At 61.3% G+C, this 18,229-nt stretch overlaps 1 protein-coding gene across 2 annotated transcripts; it reads right to left on the bottom strand.

Moving 5' to 3' along the window:
- Positions 1 to 1,166: 1,166 nt before the first annotated feature.
- On the bottom strand, positions 1,167 to 13,975 carry LOC141734159 (calcium/calmodulin-dependent protein kinase type IV-like). 2 transcript variants are annotated; one of them, XM_074565520.1, is made up of 13 exons: positions 13,750 to 13,975; positions 13,105 to 13,232; positions 8,313 to 8,391; positions 7,946 to 8,008; positions 5,459 to 5,541; positions 5,213 to 5,285; positions 3,916 to 4,006; positions 3,744 to 3,818; positions 3,497 to 3,572; positions 3,217 to 3,343; positions 2,949 to 3,101; positions 2,333 to 2,530; positions 1,167 to 2,136 (listed from the first exon to the last, which is right to left on the bottom strand). In XM_074565520.1, exons 2-13 carry the CDS (start codon positions 13,200 to 13,202, stop codon positions 2,113 to 2,115), a joined length of 1,140 nt encoding a protein of 379 aa, XP_074421621.1. In that variant the 5' UTR covers positions 13,203 to 13,232; positions 13,750 to 13,975; the 3' UTR covers positions 1,167 to 2,112. The 2 variants fall into 2 exon arrangements, with proteins under 2 accessions (XP_074421621.1, XP_074421620.1); XM_074565519.1 differs by lacking the exon at positions 1,167 to 2,136 and having other exon boundaries at positions 2,208 to 2,530.
- Positions 13,976 to 18,229: the final 4,254 nt, after the last annotated feature.

The raw sequence follows: 18,229 nt of genomic DNA, 5'->3' as shown, positions 1-18,229 counted from the left end.
ACTTTATTAGCTGTCTATACTTCTTTATAAATACCTGCAATATCAGAAATGTCACCGCTATACTGAAGTAGTAAGTTATTAAAACACATCCTGAAAACACCATACAGACCAAAACGGCACCTCCTATTAGCTTGACTCCCAGGAGTACATTATTTTATTTTTTTTTTCCTACCTTTAAGTACTGATATTTGTGGAATAATACTTTGTTGACGTAACATGAGAGGCAAACTCCTTTTTCCCCTTACAGTTTTCCCTCGGGTGCCTTCCATTGCGGAAGACACTCTGTTACTCGCTGTTACCTAATTAATACCTTATTTCCCGTTATCCTGCAGGACCAGGAGCGGTCTGCGGACAGGATAACCTTATTCAGCATTTCTCAACATCGGTCCCTGCTTCACAGGCTCCGGGTGTGCTGAGCTCTCTGGCCTGGTCCTGCAAGGCGTTTAAATAAGTATTTCATGTCAAAGGGTATAAAATAGTCTTTTAAGACCCGGGTTAGCAAAGAACATGGTTGAAGGTGGAGTTCTGTCCCCGCTGGACACGTCACGGACTCCGAAGGACAGAGAGCGTCACCCTAAGCATGGGATAAAGACCGGAGTTCAGCACACTGCAAGGTTCAGCCCTCTATATTAAAAAAAAAAAAAAAATGGAGAGAAACCAACTGCCCTTCCTGCAAAACACAAAGAGAAAGGAATAATTTTCCCCTTGCTGAAGCATTTTCCCATGTCATCAGCGTTTGCTTTCTCCAACGCGATACCTTGCTGCGCATCTGCTTCCCCATTGAAGGTATGACCGTTAGTTTTTAAAAAAAAAAAAAAAAAAAGCATATTTCTGGTGAAGACCTAGTATTTTTCCAATTAAAAAACCCTCTTTAACGCCCGATCTCTCCTCTGCATTCGGCTTTACAAGCGCCCTGAACATAAATGAGCTCCCTGCGGTACGGATCAGCCCTTACACATCATCTTTATGATTTCTGCTTGTGCTGGAAATAAAAGTGAAAGTCCTCGTGGCGCGTTTGCCGTCCCGCGGCTCGGAGCTGCTGACGCATCCCCTGCGCCGAGCCGCGTGTCCATAGCGGCAGCTTTCGGCTTCGGCACAATTTTAATTTTTATTTGCAGATGGGTTGTACGTCCCTGTCCTGGAGGAAAATGAACCTCCTGTTCAAATTTTGTTCTTCTCCAGTGGAGATTTTTTTTTTTTTTTTTTTTTTGGCCCAAACACATTCTTACGCGTGTACGGCCCAAACCGCGAGGGGGGCGGGTACCGCGGCACCGCTGCCCGCCTTTCTCTAATCCCCCACCTGTAATATGGCTTTTCCTGTCTAAATACCTGTTCTGTATTGAAATCTGCAAATGCTTATCCTGTGGCTTGGTAAATAACTGCCCAAAAAATTTCAAGAACTTTGTCAACTGGTGTCATTTAGTCTTAAAAAAAACCCAAAACCCCAAAATAGGTATAAACTCATTGTCCTCGCTCAGGGAACGACAGCACCGTTACGCGTTACAAAGTCCGCAACGCGCCGTAGAAAGAGTTGCGTCGTTCTTCGTTAAAAATTCGCCATGTAAACTGTAACCCGGAATGCCGACGCGGAGGCGGCGTTCCCGGCTCCTGACAATCCTACCACCGTCACGGATCCACAGCAAGACCGAACGTGGGAACAAAAGAAACTGGGGTGGAACCAAAGCACAAATCAAGCGGAGGCCGGCTACCGTCTAGCGATAATAAAAGGAACCACTGGCAAACACTTTTTGTCCGGATAGGATCAAACAGCTGGGTTCAAAGGCTCCTACAAACCTCGTCTAACACAGCAGCAAACCTACGGCTGGGGCTCGTCGCAGCGACTGTAGATGTAGCGTCGACGGGCAGCGATAATCCGGACGCACCCTCTCCCCTACGCAAACAAACCCTTCGGGGCTATTGACAGCAACGTACAAAACTCCATCACAGAGACAGCCTACTGCCTTTGCAGGGGAGGGGAAAGAAATCCGTTTTCTGCAGTTTGCTCCTCGTTTTTAAGCCACTTGGGATCTTTTCGTGCCGCAGGGGCCAAAATGTTTCGGAAGACCGAGTCACCAGCCTTGTTTCCTCAGTTGGGTCCGTACAGACACACACTCACAGCGACCAGGTACGACGGCACTGGCAACAGGACACTAAATAAGGATGCTCCACGCGACAGACCACGGCCCCCCGACGCACACCGACCCTCGGGGCGCTCCTGTCCCCCCCCTCCCGGCTCCCCCCGCCTCTCCCGGTGCCAGCGTCCGAGGGTCGGTGGGGTATTGCTTGTGGAAGCCGCGGCGAGCCGTTAGCTCTTGCAGCCGGCGCCGTTCACGGGAACCTTGGACACAGCGGGACAGTCGCTCCGGAAAGCACCGAGGTCCTCAGTGGCGGTGGCTTCGGGGCCGGCGGTCCCCGTTCCCTGGGGCATGCAGGCATCCCGGGGCCCCCCCTGGCTGCGCCCGCTGCGGGAGCAGTCGTGGTGCCCGTGGTTGCCCAAGCGGCTGGAAGCCACCACGGCTTTCATGGCAGCCTGTTGCAGAGGCACAAGGGTTATTAGCGTGTCTTTGGCAGACGTCGCCCCTCCGATGCCGCCCGAGCCCCCGGAGCGTGCAGAAGGGCAGACGGCGCCCGCTCCTTCGGCCACGCTGAGCTGGGAAGCGCAGCCCTTCCCCTCGGGCAAGGCTTCTCCCAGCAGCGGCTAGCACCACTGGCAATCTGGCCACTGCTCCCCAGGGGATGCAGCTGCGAGGAGCCGCTCCATCAACCTTCGCCCCCCTCCGCAAACCAGCCCCCTCCCCGAGCTGCCACGTGTCGCTGAACGTTTATCTGCTCGGGATCCTTAAAACCCAGCGACGGCAGCTCTCGGTGGCCCCAGCTGTTTGCAGGAGGGGACGCGAACACGAGCCACCCCCGGGGTTAATGGGGCACCTTCGCTTTTTCACCTTTACCTTCAGTTTCCGCCTGGCGTTAAATTCCTGCAGTTTCTTCTGCGTGCTGTCCATGTGAGCGAATTTAGCAGCTTTCCCGGTGACCCAGGGGTGCTCCAGAGCCTGGTAGACGGTCAGTCTCTTCTGGGGGTCCAGGACGATCAATTTTCTGACCTGCAACCAACAAAAAGGCTTGATTTGTCAAAAGCCCCTGATTTTTTTATTTCCCAAGCCTTGATCTCAAGCCTCCGTACCGGCCAGCCCTGAGCCCCGGCGCCGCCTCGCTCACCAAGTCCTTGGCGTTGAGGGAAACCTCATCCCACCACGGGGACACGAACTCGTAGTCGCAGGTGAGGATGCGGCTGTACATGTACTGGTCCCCGCGGGGGTCGAAGAAGGGCTCGAAGCCGCAGAGCCTGCGACGAGCAGGGGAGAGAGGAGCTACACGTGGCCGCCCCGCGGCACAGCCCCGCCGGCGTCTGCCGGCTGCTGGCGGTGGGGCTGAGGGGGAGCAAACCGTTCCACCGCCGCGGTTTCACCGCCCACGGGGCCCCGGCAGCGTTACTCACAGGATGTAGGTGATGACGCCCACGGACCACATATCCACTTCAGGGCCGTACGGGCACCCGTGGAGTATTTCGGGGGCTGGAAGTACAATTTGGGGTTCAAATGCACGAGTACGGGGAGCTCCCGGCAGACGAAACACCCCCTGGGCACCGGCACCATCTCCCGAGCCCGGTGCAGCTGTTGGCCATCCCTGCACCGAGCTGTGCGTGGCCTCAGCCTCCCCCCCCCCAACTCTTCCCTCCCGCTCACCGCAGTACCCCGGCGTCCCGCAGACGGTTTTCATGGTGTCCTGTTCATCCACGATCTTGGAGAGCCCAAAGTCACCTTGGAGGGACACGGAGGGGAGAGGCCATCAGGGAGAGGCACCATTAACCCCTGCCTCGTGCCGCGAGCCCCTCCGGGGGTGCCCCTGAGGACCCACCGATTTTAAGGGGAGCGTCGGGGGACAGGTCTGCGTAGAGCAGGTTCTCCGGCTTCAGGTCACGGTGGACGACTCCGTTTTCATGCAAATACTACAGAAAGAGAAGCGGGGATGCGGGAAGGAAGGGAAGGGCAGGGGAGCCCCGTCTGCGTCGAACAGAATTCGGGAGGAGGCGGCAGCAATCTGGGATCTGGGACCAACTTGCCCGACCATTCCTTTGGAAACACCCAACACCTGCCTTGCCGGAGCTGCCGGCATGGCCGCGGGGGCACGGGAAGGACGTTTTCCGTTGTGAACGTCCATTTTTAAACCCTCCCATTGCCATAGAAACCCCATCTCCAGCCGACCTGCGATGCTGAGCTCCGCTGACCTTCCTCCCTCCTCTCCTTCATCCCTCCAAACGCGGATGGGAAGAGGCGCCTCTGCCAGCGACGCCTTCGGAGGGCCAAGGGCGAGCAGGCAAATGCCTTTCCCTCGGGACATTTGGGATGGTGCAGTTTTGGGTGTCTCTCCCCGGCGGGTGTTTGGGATGGGTGGAGCTCTGGGTGTCTCTCCCCAGGGATATTTGGGGTGGTGCAGCTCTGGGTACCTCTTCCCAGGGATATTCGGGATGGGTATAGCTCTGGGTGTCTCTCCTCAGGGATATTTGGGATGGGTGCAGCTCTGGGTGTCTCTCCTCAGGGATATTTGGGATGGGTGCAGCTCTGGATGTCTCTCCCCAGGGATTCTTGGGATCATGCAGCTCCAGGCTCCTCTCCCCAGGGATATTTGGGATGGGTGCAGCTCCCAATGCCTCTCCCCAGGGATATTTGGGATGGTGCAGGTCCCGATACCTCTCCCCAGGGATATTTGGGATGGGTGCAGCTCTGGGTGTCTCTCCCCGGAGATATTTGGGATCATGCAGCTCCAGGCTCCTCTCCCCAGGGATATTTGGGATGGGTGCAGCTCCCAATGCCTCTCCCCGGTGATATTTGGGATGGGTGCAGCTCTGGGTGTCTCTCCCTAGGGATACTTGGGATGGTGCAGCTCCCAATGCCTCTCCCCAGGGATATGTGGGATGGGTGCAGCCCTGGCCGTCTCTCCCCAGGGATATTTGGGATGGTGCAGCTCCCAATGCCTCTCCCCAGGGATATTTGGGATGGGTGCAGCCCTGGGCGTCTTTCCCCAGGGGTATCTGGGAGGGTGCAGCGCCCACAGCAACACCCACCCCAAACCACGCATGGCACCTCCTCCCAGGCCGTCCCCAGGGGCTGCGGGGACACACACACACACACACACACACACGCGCGCGCGTTACCGAAACGGCTTCCAGGATCTGCTTGACGACGTGGGCCGCATCCCGCTCGCTGTAGAAACCCCTCTCCACGATCCTGCGGGCACAGGGGGTCAGCACAGCGGTGCCCTGCCCCACACAGAACCCCCCCCCTTGCTCCCCAGCCCCCCCGATGACGGTGAGCGTCAGCCCCCTCCATCCTCATCCTCCCCGTGAACGTTCAGGCGAGATTTCTGCCCCTCGTCAGGAGCCGGGATGGGGACCGCGTACCTGTCGAAGAGCTCTCCTCCCGTCACCAGCTCCAGGACGAGCGCGATCTCGGAGGGCGTCTCGAAGATCTCCTTCAGCTTGATCTGCAAGGGGCGACAGGAGGGATGCGGGATGCGGGTGTGGGATGCGGATGCTGGCTGCGCCGGGAGGAGCACGCGACCACCACACCACAGCGTGCACGGGGTTTACCGGGACAGCCGGCACATTTCCCTCCTTGACCTTTTATTCGTTTGAACGGGATTTTTTTATTTTTTTTTTTAACCCTTTGGAACAGCCCTGCTCACTGGTTACGCATTAAAGAGGATGCTGGGAATGGGAAGAGGCGGACACTCCACGCCTTTATCCTCTTCTTTTCTCCAAGCTCGTTAGCTGGAAGAGGAGCTCACCGAAAGCTTTTTAATTTCGCAGCTTCCTCGGCCGTGCTGGCACCTCGGAAACCTCCCTCCAGCCCCATGGCATGGGGGGCTGACCCCCGGCAAAGCTCTGCCCTCGTCCCTCCTGGGACGGACCCTGCGCATCTGCACTCGCAGGGATGCGGGAGAGACCCACGGAGCCCCGAGGGGCCAAAGCCACCTCTGGGACCGGGGCCCTGGGACCCCCCGGGTGCTTTTGGAAACATCCCTCGGACCATTTTGCAGAGGCAGCACTAAAGAAACAGCGGTTTTTCTCCTGATTTTGGGGTTTGTTTTTTTTAGCTCCCACGCAAGGTGAGATTGTCTGCGCAAGACCTTTGTGCCACTGCAGCAAATCTGGAATTAACAGGTCTCTCTTAAAAAAAAATACCTCAAAATGCAATTTTTTTTTTTTTTTTAATGGAAAACAGAGAATTTCATGCTTCTTAAGACTTTTGTGACACTGCGAATTTCATGGGGCTTTAATCATTACCTTCATAGGCTGGGTGACAAGCCGTGATACCCTGCAGGGTGAGAGACACTATGTGGCAGCTTACTGCATTATAATAATACACAGAAGCACTATAATTTTCCTATTAACTTCAAAAGTTTACAATCCTATTATCATCCGCTGTTGAGGTTGGTGCTTGAACGACAGCGAGCGCGTAGGCAGCGAAAACCATGCAACGGAGCGTCTCTCCTTCGGGAAGAAAAAAAAAAAACCAAACCAAAACCAAAACACTTGAACTTGGGAGTGAGCAGAACCCTACGGAAAACTCGGTGATTTAAATATTAAAAATGTCCAGCTGGTTCTTCCTCCCCGTCTCGGCGGAGAGTAAAGGAGGAGGGAGGGCAGGAATGGAATTTTCTGTGGCGTTTCTGATAACGCGTCAGAGAGGAGCCTCTCCCCGTCTGTGGCCGATATCAGCCGAGCATCCTCCCGGGCTGCTCCGAGCGGGTAATGCCCATCCTGGCCATTATCCCTGCGTTTCTCCAAATGTCCTGGAGTTGGGGAAGCGTCTCCATGGAAAAGACTGAAGAACCCGATTGCCCCAAAACCCTGAAACATCCCAATGCCCATTCCTAGCTCTCCGACCCCCCGGCTCCAGCCTGTTTATCCCGTCATCCTCATTTTTGGACTTCCTTTGGCTTCGTCTCTTGCATCACGGTTTTGGAGGCGGCGAGTGGGCACGACATCCCGGTGAGGGCTCCTCCAGAGAGCAAAGCCTTGTTGCTCCAGGGCTGGTTGACACAGGTTGGGCTGGAAGGAGCCGTGCCCGGGGTTTTGAGCCACACTGTGAAAATACGGCAGTGTGGGCGGCAGCGGCGCGGGGATGTCCCAGCGATGTCCCAGCGATGTCCCGGCCACAAAATCGCTTGGAGCAGGGTCTGTCGCCCCCCGCCCCAGAGCCAGTGCCCAGCACCGCAGCAGCTTCCAGGTGGCTTATTGTGTGATTTCTTTCCCTCAGGTCATCCCCAAGAGGTTTCGGCAATTTGCCGGTGGAACTAAGCCTTTTTGGCGGGTGGAGGGACCGGAGGAGGGGGGGCCACGGGGCCCCCTGCCATTGCGGAGGGGCCGAGACGCCGTCCCCGTCTCTGCTGACACCAGGGGTGATTCGATCCGCTCCCGGGCGTTGCGAATCGTTCCAGCCGAGCTGACGTTATCCCCCCCCAGCGCTGAGCAAAGAGGAACGGCGTCCGGCCGCGCCAGGGCTCGGCACCCAGCACCCGCGGCCCCGGCCTCCCCTTTTATCTCCCCTTGCAGGATTCATTACAGGCGGGCAATTTTCCGGGGCATTCATTTGATCTCCTTGATGGAAATTGCTTACCAAATGGAAATCTCAGGCCAGGGGATATGGGGCGGGGGGGGGGGGGGTGCGGGGAGGATGGGGGGAGCCCTGGCCCTCGATATCGGAGCTGGGAAGCTCAAAGGCGCTGCAAGGAGCAGGGGTTTCATGCGGCAGCGAGGGGGGAGGCACCGTGGCACGGCGAGGACCGGGCACCCACAGCCCCTCTGCAGGGCAGGGAGGGGACATGGGGGGCAGGCAGGGCTTCCCGAGGCGGGGGGGAGGTGGGGGGTGTGTGTCATACTCACGATATTGGGGTGCGAGAGCCGCAGCAGGACCCCGATCTCCGTCCTCACGATCTTTTTGTCGATCTGGAAAGCAGAGCCCGCGGTGGAGGCGGCGTTACCTCTGCTGCCGGCTCCGGGGCCGGCACCCCCCCCCGCCATGCAGAGACCCCTCTCATGCCCCCCAGTCTCCCGTCCTCCCCCAGCCCGCTGCACCCCCAGCCCGAAACCCGGCATTTTTCTCCACCCAGGACCCCCAGACCGCGGGAGCGATGCCCGGCCGACAGCCCCGTGCCCGTCCTGGTGCCCCACCGGTGCCAAGGTGCTTTGGGATCGGAGCAGAGACCTCGCCCCCCCACCCTGCAGCCCCCCCGGCCCGCCCGACACTCACCGTCTTCTTCAGTATCTTGGCGGCGTAGGGGGTGCCCGTGCCCTTCTCCTCGCAGCTGTACACCACCGAGGTGGCTCCCCTGCGGGAGGACGGAGGGTGAAGAGGTGGCCTGGATGCGGCCGGGGGGGTCCCGCTAGTTCCATGCCCCCCACCATCACCTTTGCCAATGCCAGCCCCTGGCGCATCTTCCCCCCCCGCCCCCGTGCATCCTCCTCCCCGCATCATTTCCAGCTTTCCCGGATAAAGCCATTTTAATTAAAACTGAGTCCTACAGGGGGTTTAAAGCCTTAAGCGGCTTTCACGACGGGACGGAGCCTCCCGCTCCCTGCTCACGACCTCACCGCGGGGACACGGCGAGGGTCCCCGTCCCAGCTGTGTCCCTGGCAAGGCCACGGCACCCGGGGCCATCCCGCACCGCCGCGAAACTTCCTTGCCAGGCTAAACCGCTCCAAGTGACAAGGGGGATCATCCCCGTGACACCCCCGGCCGTGCCCCTCGGCTGCCAGCGATTTTCACATCGAGTTAATAACGTTTTCTAACCACTGGACGGTGAAATCAACCCGTGCCTACAGGCCATTACGGGGCTCGTTTGCAATTTCACCTTCGCTGCCTGGCTCCTCGGAGCAGATTAATTCTCGCCCCCGAGGAATCGGCCGCGGTTTATTGCTCTTTGGCTTCGGGGTCTTCTGGGACGGAGTTCGGGCTCTGCCTCGAGGCGCGCGGCATCCCCGCCTGCCCAGGGAAGCGCCGAGAGTCCAGCCCCGTGTGTCCAGGGAGCATTTTTTGCGCCAAAATCCCCCCCCCACAACCCCGGCCGAGACCCTGCCCAACCCCCCCGCGTGGCTGCAAGGGACCCTTTGCTGCAGCCCCACGTGCTGCACGCCCCGCCGCCGCCGCCGGTGATCCCCAGGGTGCTCTCATGAAAGAGAGATTTGCTTTAAAAAACGAGAGCGGATTTTGCAACTCATCCGGCTGAACTTGGGAATCGCGTTCCCATGGCAACGGCAGAGCCGGGTACCACCGAGCCGGGGGGGGGGGGGGGGGGGGGGGGATGCTGCGGGGCTGGGGGATGCTGTGGGGCGAGCAAAACCCGGCAGTTCTAGACCTTGGCCGTTTTCGAAACGTTTTCTTCCTTTTGCTCGACATTTTCCGTGGAATTTTATGTCGCGAATACAAAGCGTATTTGGAAACAAATTGCTCAGGCTTGGAGGGGAGGGGTGGCCGTCACCACCACCTTCTCCAGCTCAGGAAAATAAGCGGAAGGCTTCCCTTTCAACCCAAAATGGCATCACTCCTGCTGCAACTGCAACAAGAACGCACTTCCAATGGGAGAAAAAGCCCTGAGCATCTCCCCTGGCTGCGGCATCCTGATTTCCCAGCCGGCGCGGGGGCAGGACCCAGCATCCCGCACCCACCCCCCCCGCCTCCCCATCCTCCCACCCCTTTGCCACGGCTGAATCCCAGCTCGGACTCGGCGAGAATTTTTCCGCACGGATAATTTGCGGCCTGATTCCTGCCTCTAACAGGATCGTTTAGCAGCCCTCGGCTCGGCGTTTAGGAGGTGCTGGGGTCGCTCCTCGGGGGTGGCGCAGCCCGCTGTGCCCGTGGCATGGCGCCCGCTGCCCCTCGCGCCTTCCCAATTACGGATTTGTGCCGGCATTCGCTACACCCCCGGCCCCTCGCCCCGCCGGCCCCGGCAGCCACCGCTTGCCGCTGCTTAAGGCCTCAAATAAATGTCCGCAATCAACCTTGACTGCGACAGGAGATAATTGCATTTGCTTTACAGATGAACTGGAAAATGTCGAACAATGGGATTTGCCAAGGGAGCCTGGACAAGCAGCGGGGGCACGTGCCGCTTGCCGAGCGCCGGGGCTGGCCCGTGGGGAGGATGGGGTGAAGCCACGGTCAACCCGGCACCCGGCTGGATGCTGCCGCCCACAGCCACGCTGCGACGGCCGAGAGCAGCCCCCAGACTGCTCCAAGGCACCCACCCCCAGGGCATGTCAGGCTGGGTCCTCCCCGCTGGCATGGCAGCATGGCCGGTGGGACGGCCACCCCGCGCCCCGCCATCCTTCCCCTGCTCCCGCTGGCTTCTAAGGTGGGGGCAGGATCCCACACCGTGGTCCGGCACGGCGGCTCGGGCAGCATCGGCGCACCGCGGCAGAGAGGTACCGAACGAAAGCCACACGCGGCGAGTGGGCTCCCACCGCCCCGTATCGTACCGTGTGCCCAGAGCAGCCACGAGCGGAGCAAGACTGGGACCAGTTGGATTTAAACCTGGATGCTGAAAGCGCATGGATGGATGGATGGATGGACGGACGGATGGGTGGACGGTTGAAAGGGGGTCCCGGGGCTCAGAGCCTGTCCCTCTGTCCCACACCCGGCTGCGCAGGGCTCTGTGCTGCCGAGCCCCGGGCTGGTACTGGCCACACCTCAACAAGCCGCCTCAAATACCCGCTTTTACCAAAGCTGCTGTTTTTCAGGCTCAAAGCCTCCTCGGCCGATGGAAACCCCGCGGACCGCCAAGACTGGCCCAGCCTGAACCACCACCGCCGAAAACATCCCCTTCAGCGCAGGGCTTGGCGGGCGGCACTGCCTCCTCACTGCCGGCACAGCCCGGAGCCCCCTCCAACGGGGCCGGCAGACTTTCCGCACACAGGCTCCCAGCACCCCCTTGCACCCCCCTGCCCCGGGGGCACCGCCACACCGGCTGCCCCTTGTCACCTGCCCTCCGGTTGGGAGCAATCCCAGCATGGGACCTCAGTGCCAGCGCTGCCGCTCTCCTCCACGGGACGCGGGAGCTGGTCCTGGGTATCCCCAGGATGCGTCGTGGCCCCTGGGACACTTGGCACCGGCCCTGGGCTCCCCCCCGGGTGCTGCATCCCAAGGGGCCCCACGAGGGCTGGGACAGGGACGAGCTGCCGCAGGGGACGGCAGTGCCGGAGCAAGATGTGCCAGGGGCGAGGGCAAACCCACCGGGGAAGCAGGGATGGGCACTGCCTTCGGGCAGGTTTAAAACGCGTGCGTCCTGGTGGCACACAGCGCCCGCGGGACCGGGCAGGCCAGCCCTGGTGTTCCCTGTCCGTAGGGATTTACAGTAGGACCTCTAATAAATACATCACAAGAGTCTCCACCGAACAGCCGGTGTCTGCCAAGGCAGCTCCCGTCGGTGCCACCGCACGCCCCACGGCTGTGGGGACAGAGCCGGTGCCCTCGGTGGGGCTTTCCAACCCAGGGGGACAGATCCAGATCTGGGGATAAATCCCACCCCCCCGGGGCCATGCTCCTTCGCTGGGGCTGGCGCTGCCCGTCATTTGCGGGGGGCTGTGGCAGGAGGGACCCACTGCGGTCCCACACCGTGCCAGGGTCATCCCCCACCGCCCCAAAGCCTTGGGCTGCTCAGAGGGGAGACGGGTCACGCCACGAGCCCCCTCCCCACCACAGCGGGGAGAAATGTACTGCTCCACGTGCACGGGGAACACAGGCCCCATCCTCCAAACCCTCCATGGATGCTCCCGAAAGCACTGCTGCAGCGTCACCATGGATCCCAAGCCCCAGCTTCCATCTGAGGGCAGGTTCTCCCCCCATTCCATCCCCCATCTACCCCTTCGTCCACCCCTGCATCCCTTCCTGCACCCCTCCATCCATGCCTCCATCCCTTCCTGCATCCCTCCATCCCTTCATCCACCCCTCCATCCATGCCTCCATCCCTTCCTGCACCCCTCCATCCCTCCATCCAGGCCTCCATCCAAGCCTCCATCCCTTCCTGCATCCCTCCATCCCTTCATCTGCCCCTCCATCCATGCCTCCATCATTTCCTGCATCCCTCCATCCCTTAATCCACCCCTCCATCCATGCCTCCATCCCTTCATCCCTTCATAGAATCATAGAATCATTTAGGTTGGAAAAGGCCCTTGTGATCATTGAGTCCAACCATCATCTCCACTCCACAAAGTTCTCCCTTACACCATATCCCCCAACACCACATCTAAACGAGCCTTAAACACATCCAGGGATGGCGACTCCACCACCTCCCTGGGCAGCCTGTTCCAGTGTCTGACCACTCTTTCTGGGAAGAATTTTTTCCTAATGTCCAGCCTAAACCTACCCTGCTGCAGCTTCCATCTGAGGGCAGGTTCTCCCCCCATTCCATCCCCCATCTACCCCTTCATCCACCCCTCTATCCCTTCCTGCACCCCTCCATCCCTCCATCCACGCCTCCATTCCTCCATCCCTTCATCCACCCCTCCATCCATGCCTCCATCCCTTCATCCACCCCTCCATCCCTCCATCTCTTCATCCATCCCTCCATCCCTTCCTGCATCCCTTCATCCACACTTCCATCCCTTCATCCACCCCTCCATCCCTTCCTGCATCCCTCCATCCCTTCATCCATGCCTCCATCCCTTCACCCATCCCTCCATCCCTTCATCCATGCCTCCGTCCCTTCCTGCATCCCTCCAGCCCTTCATCCACCCCTCCATCCATGCCTCCATCCCTTCATCCCTTCATCCACCCCTCCATCCATGCCTCTATCATTTCCTGCATCCCTCCATCCCTTCATCCACCCCTCCATCCATGCCTCCATCCCTTCATCCACACTTCCATCCCTTCATCCACCCCTCTATCCCTTCCTGCACCCCTCCATCCCTCCATCCATGCCTCCATCCCTCCGTCCCTTCCTCTCCCCACCAGGCCAGTCCCTGCCCCGATCAGGGCACACTCCCATGCAAGGAGAGCTCCTGTCCCCCCTCGCCAGCCCCTGCCAACCCCCCCCTCCGCCAGCCGGTACCGTCCCAGCTCGGGGCCCACGACGTAGAAATCTTCCAAGGCCGTCTCGCGGTGGGACCCGTCGATCCAGTACTCGCTGCCGGTCTTGGAGGAGGGCATGGTGGGCCGGAGGCGGCGAGCTCCCGCCAGCTGCTCAGGAGAGGAGAGCCAGCCATCGCCGCGGCCCCCCCCGCCGCTGCCCCCACGCGTGCGGGCGCCCAGATGGCCCAGTCAAAAGCAACGCTCGGGATTATCCAGCGCGATGAAGTCGCAGCCACAAATCTCCTTCCCACCAGGCACGTACGCTGCCTTTTTGGAGATAATACCTCCCCCGACGCATGTTGTGCCCCCCCGCCTCCAGCTTTTCACACCAGGCCCCCGCACTGTCCCCATTTCCCACCGCTTTCCCACCTTTCTGGGGCTACCTCGGCTTTTCGGAACTGGGCAGGCCGGATCTTGCACCCAGAGCCCAGGCTGTGCCCCACGGACTGGCACGTTGGGGGATTTGCACCCTATTCTTGCAGTCACCCCCAAAACCACCCCAACATCAAGCACGCCCGGGCAGAGCCCCCCCCCCCCCACTCCCTCCCCGGCACAGGGCCCCGCAGCCTCTTACTCTTTACAACCCCGTTAATATTCGGGTGGGATTTGGGGACCCGGCACGTACCGTTAGCTGCGGCGGCGCTGCACGGCGGGGCCGTGTCCCCCTCGACGCTGCCTCATCCCCGGCGCGGGGGCGGCTGTGTGGAGGGTGGGCGCGGGGTGCGGGGGCCGCTCAGCCCCCGCACGCCTCGGGGCTGGCGCTGCGCCCGGCTGCAGCCCCCCGGGCCCGTGCTGCCAAGAGGCGGGCAGGACCCCCACACCCCGACCTGCTCCCCCACCTCGGGGGCGTCAGGGCTCGGCTCCTCGGCGGTGCTGAGCGGCGCTGGGAGGGAGGGATGCGGGGATGGATGGAGGGATGCAGGGAGGGATGGATGCAGGGATGGAAGGAGGGATGCAGGGGTGGAGGGAGGGATGGAGAGATGGAGGGAGGGATGGAGAGATGGAGGGAGGGATGCAGGGGTGGAGGGAGGGATGGAGAGATGGAGGGAGGGATGCAGGGGTGGATGGAGGGATGGAGAGATGGAGGGAGGGATGGAGAGATGGAGGGAGGGATGGAGAGATGGAGGGAGGGATGCAGGGGTGGAGGGAGGGATGGAGGATGTGCGGACGCGGGAAGGCAGGGATGCCGGGAAGCAAGGATGCCGGGAAGCGGGAAGGCAGGGATGCGGGGAAAGAGGAAGGTGGGGATGCGGGGACGGGGCTGCGGTGCCCGGGGACCCTCCCAGGCAGCAGCACCGCCCGGCGCTGCTCTCCCGGCTGGCTCGGCCGTGCCACCCCACGGCCCGACGCCGCCACTGCACCGCGCCCCGCCGGCCCCCCCGGGGCTCCGGGCTGAGCTCGACAGGCTAGTGGCGGGGGGGGGAGCGAAGGGCGGCCCCGGGCCGCCGCCCCACGCCGCAGCCGTTCCCCATCACTCGAAAGCCAGCGCCGGGGACAGGCTGTGGGGGCACCGCGCCGGCTTGAGCCCCCTCCCACCTTCCCCGGGGAGCAGCAGGCACCCCATGGGGTGTCGAGGGACGGATCCTGACCCACATCCCCAGCCCTGCACCCACCCCGGGGGCCGGAGCACTGCCCTGCCCCGGGGGGCGCCCAGAGCCCCGTGTCCCCCCCCCAACTCCATCCCACCACACCCCGGGTCCCGGGGGGCCCGATCCTGCCCTGCCCCGGGGAGGACGCGGGCGCTGCCGGGCGCGGCCGCACGGTGACGCCATCGCCCGACGGATGGCAACGGGGGGGGGGGGGGGGGGGGGGGGGCGGCGGGGGGGGGGTGAAATAGGGGCGGGAGGGGGAGGGGGCAGGGCGGGGCCGAGATTGGGATTGGGGCGGGATTGGGTTGAGGGGGTGGAGGGGGATGGGAGGGAAGGGGGGGGGGGGCAAGGATGGGGTGGGGTCGGATTGGGGATGGGGTGGGCTGGGGCCAGGAATAGGGTGGGAATGGAGGTAGGATTGGGGGGGGGAATTGGAGGTGGGGTTCAAATGGGGTCAGGGATGGGTTGGGAATGGGGATAATATTGGGATGTGACTGGGGATGGGATGGGGACAGGGATGGGATGGGAATGGGGATGGGGTGGGACTGGGAATGGGATGGGAATGGGGATAGTATTGGGATGTGACTGGGGATGGGGTTGGGATGAGGCCAGGGATGGGATGGGAATGGGGATGGGGCCAGAGAAGGGATGGGAATGGGGATAGGGGTGGGGTGGGACTGGGAATGGGATGGGAATGGGGATAGTATTGGGATGTGACTGGGGATGGGGCTGGGATGAGGCCGGGGATGGGATGGGAATGGGGATAGGGGTGGGGTGGGACTGGGAATGGGTTGGGAATGGGGATAGTATTGGGATGTGACTGGGGATGGGGTTGGGATGAGGCCGGGGTTGGGATGGGAATGGGGATAGTATTGGGATGTGACTGGGGATGGGGCTGGGATGAGGCCGGGGATGGGATGGGAATGGGGATAGGGGTGGGGTGGGACTGGGAATGGGTTGGGAATGGGGATAGTATTGGGATGTGACTGGGGATGGGGCTGGGATGAGGCCGGGGTTGGGATGGGCATGGGGATAGGGTCGGGGTGGGAGTGGGACTGGGATGGGAATGGGGATAGGCCCAGGGTTGGGCTGGGAATGGGGCCAGGGATGGGATGGGAGTGGGGACAGGGCTGGGGTGCAGTTGTCCCCATGGCCGGGGCCGCCTGCACTACTGGGGGGCCCCGCAGGGTTTTATGTGTCCCGCAGCAAAGGGACCCGAGCAGGAGGTTTCTCCTGCACCTACGAGGGGAGAAAACGAACCCCAGGCGAGCCCATGGCCGTGGGTCGCACCACGCCAGCCATGTCAGCTCTGTTCCACATGCCGGGGATATGTGTGTGGGGGGGGTTCGGCTCCATTCCCCCTCCTTGCCACAGCCCTCATCGAGAGGAGCTCCTTTTCAAGCCCTCCTCCCCAAAGCTGTGAGCCAGGAGCAGATTTTTTATGTTTTGCTACTAAAATTGGAAATAGGGGGAGCATCCCGTGGGGCAGCGACCCTCCGCGTGAGACGGAGGGGTGGTGGGGCCTCGGGGGATGCTGCACGGCCCCCCCCCGCCCTCGCCACAGCTCGGACGGGAGACCCGCGTGAAAGGCCCCGCCGCGAAGGTCTCGAAGGCACGAAACGTTCTCCTTGTAATGGGCTTCCCAAGTATTTATTAGAATATTTTATCATATCTGAGGGAGGCGAACCCGGCCCTGCTTGATCTGCTCTAGTTGCAGCTCTCTTTTGAAAGGGATGTTCTTAAAGAGAGTGACCCGCTCAGTGAATAAATTGACTCTGCCTCTGTTTCTCCCCGTCCTGGAATGTTGTGGAGATAAGGGTGGGCTAGAAGAGGCTGGGTTTGCATAATTAATATTTATGACTTCACCCAGAACAAGCACAATCCCCCTGTTTACCCCGAGAAGAGTTGGGGGGGAAGGGAGGGGGGGGCTGCGTTTGAAGAGCAGAAGTAGCCCCTTTCCCTTTGGAACGCCGGTAATTTGCCTCTTGGCGAGGGGGCTGCCATCCTGCCCGCAGACACCCCCCTCTGCCACCCACGGGCGGGTGCTGGATGGAGCTCGGGACCAGACCCAGCCCGGGCAGCGGGAGAAGGGATCAGGGCGGTGATGGTGGACACGGCTGGGAGTCCCGGTCCCCTGCACGACCCTGCGAAGGGGGCTGCCCTTTGCAGCCCCCCGTCCCCGGCCAGGACACCTCCCTGGGGTGCAGAGCCAGCTCCCTGCCAGGATCGGGCCCTGGCGCCGGGCGAGCTGCCCCGGGAACCGGCCCATCCTCCCGACGCCTCGGTGGGAAGATGGGGCTGGAGGAAAGCCTCCAGCCTTTTGTCTGCGGGAGAGGAATTAATTATTTTGTTCTCTCATTACACTGGAATAAAATCCATTTTCGAGCAGCATAAATTTAGGTGCCTGAAGTCGCTTTTTTTAACATCCCGGGAAACATTTCTCTCCCTCTCTCGCCCTTTTCCAAATCGTTTCTGTCTCCATGTGCAGCCGCTGCCGCTCCGGATGAAGCATAAGATGGAGGGGCATTAACCGAAGGGCGGAGAAGGGGCTGTGCAGGGCATGGGTCTGCCCCGGGACGGCGAGGCCGGAGCGGGGACCCCCGAGGTCCCCCCCGAACCCCACCATCCGCCGGCGCTGGGCTGGGGGTCACCGGCAAAGCGCAGCCCGGGCAGAGCTGGGGACGGTACCCGCGGAGGGGCCGGCCGCCTCCCGCCGCCCAGCGACGCTCAATTGTTTGGAACATAAAATGGAAATTAATACATACGGTTAAACTCCCCCCCCCACACACACACCTCCCCAGCGCCGCTCGCCTTGTTAATTGAATGGCACGAAGCAAATGAGGTCAGAGCTCACTTAAGCCAGACAAGGACACAGAAACACATCGCGCCGCCTGACAGCGAGACAGGTCTGTCTACCTAGTGATGTTTAGCATTCCTGCCAGGAACCGCTCATTAAAAACCTAAAAGATGGCTTAAGCATCCCATTAGAGACTCCGGCGCTCTGCAGCCCCTCGCCTCGCAGATTCGGTGTCGGGGAGAGGCCGGCGGGCGCAGGGAGCGGGAGCGGAGCCGGGCGGTGGGATGGAAGGATGGAGGGATGGAGGGGGGACGGGGTTTCACACCCGCTGCGGGGCCGCGTCCTTCCCCATCGTCAGCAGCTCCGGCCCGTGGAGGGACCCCACGCCTCCACGGGGGCCTTTGGGGTGCAGGGACAATGTGGGGGGGGTCCCTGGGGCACCCAGGGCAGGGCCTGTTGCGATAGGGTGAGGGGTGATGGATTTAAACTGAAAGAGGGGAGATTCAGGCTAGATAGAAGGAAGAAATGTTTTTCAGGGAGGGGGGTGAGCGCCTGGCCCAGGTTGCCCCAGGGAGGTGGGGGCTGCCCCATCCCTGGAAACATCCAAGGTCAGGTTGGACGGGGCTCGGAGCAACCTGGGCTGGTCGGAGTTGTCCCTGCGCGTGGCAAGGGGTTGGGCTGGATGGGCTTTAATGGTCCCTTCCCACCCAAAACCGCTC

Source organism: Larus michahellis, chromosome 23, assembly GCF_964199755.1.
Source record: "Larus michahellis chromosome 23, bLarMic1.1, whole genome shotgun sequence".
Taxonomy (NCBI): domain Eukaryota; kingdom Metazoa; phylum Chordata; class Aves; order Charadriiformes; family Laridae; genus Larus; species Larus michahellis.
The sequence above is the reverse complement of the archived record's forward strand: the minus strand, read 5'-3'. Positions and strand labels throughout refer to the sequence as shown.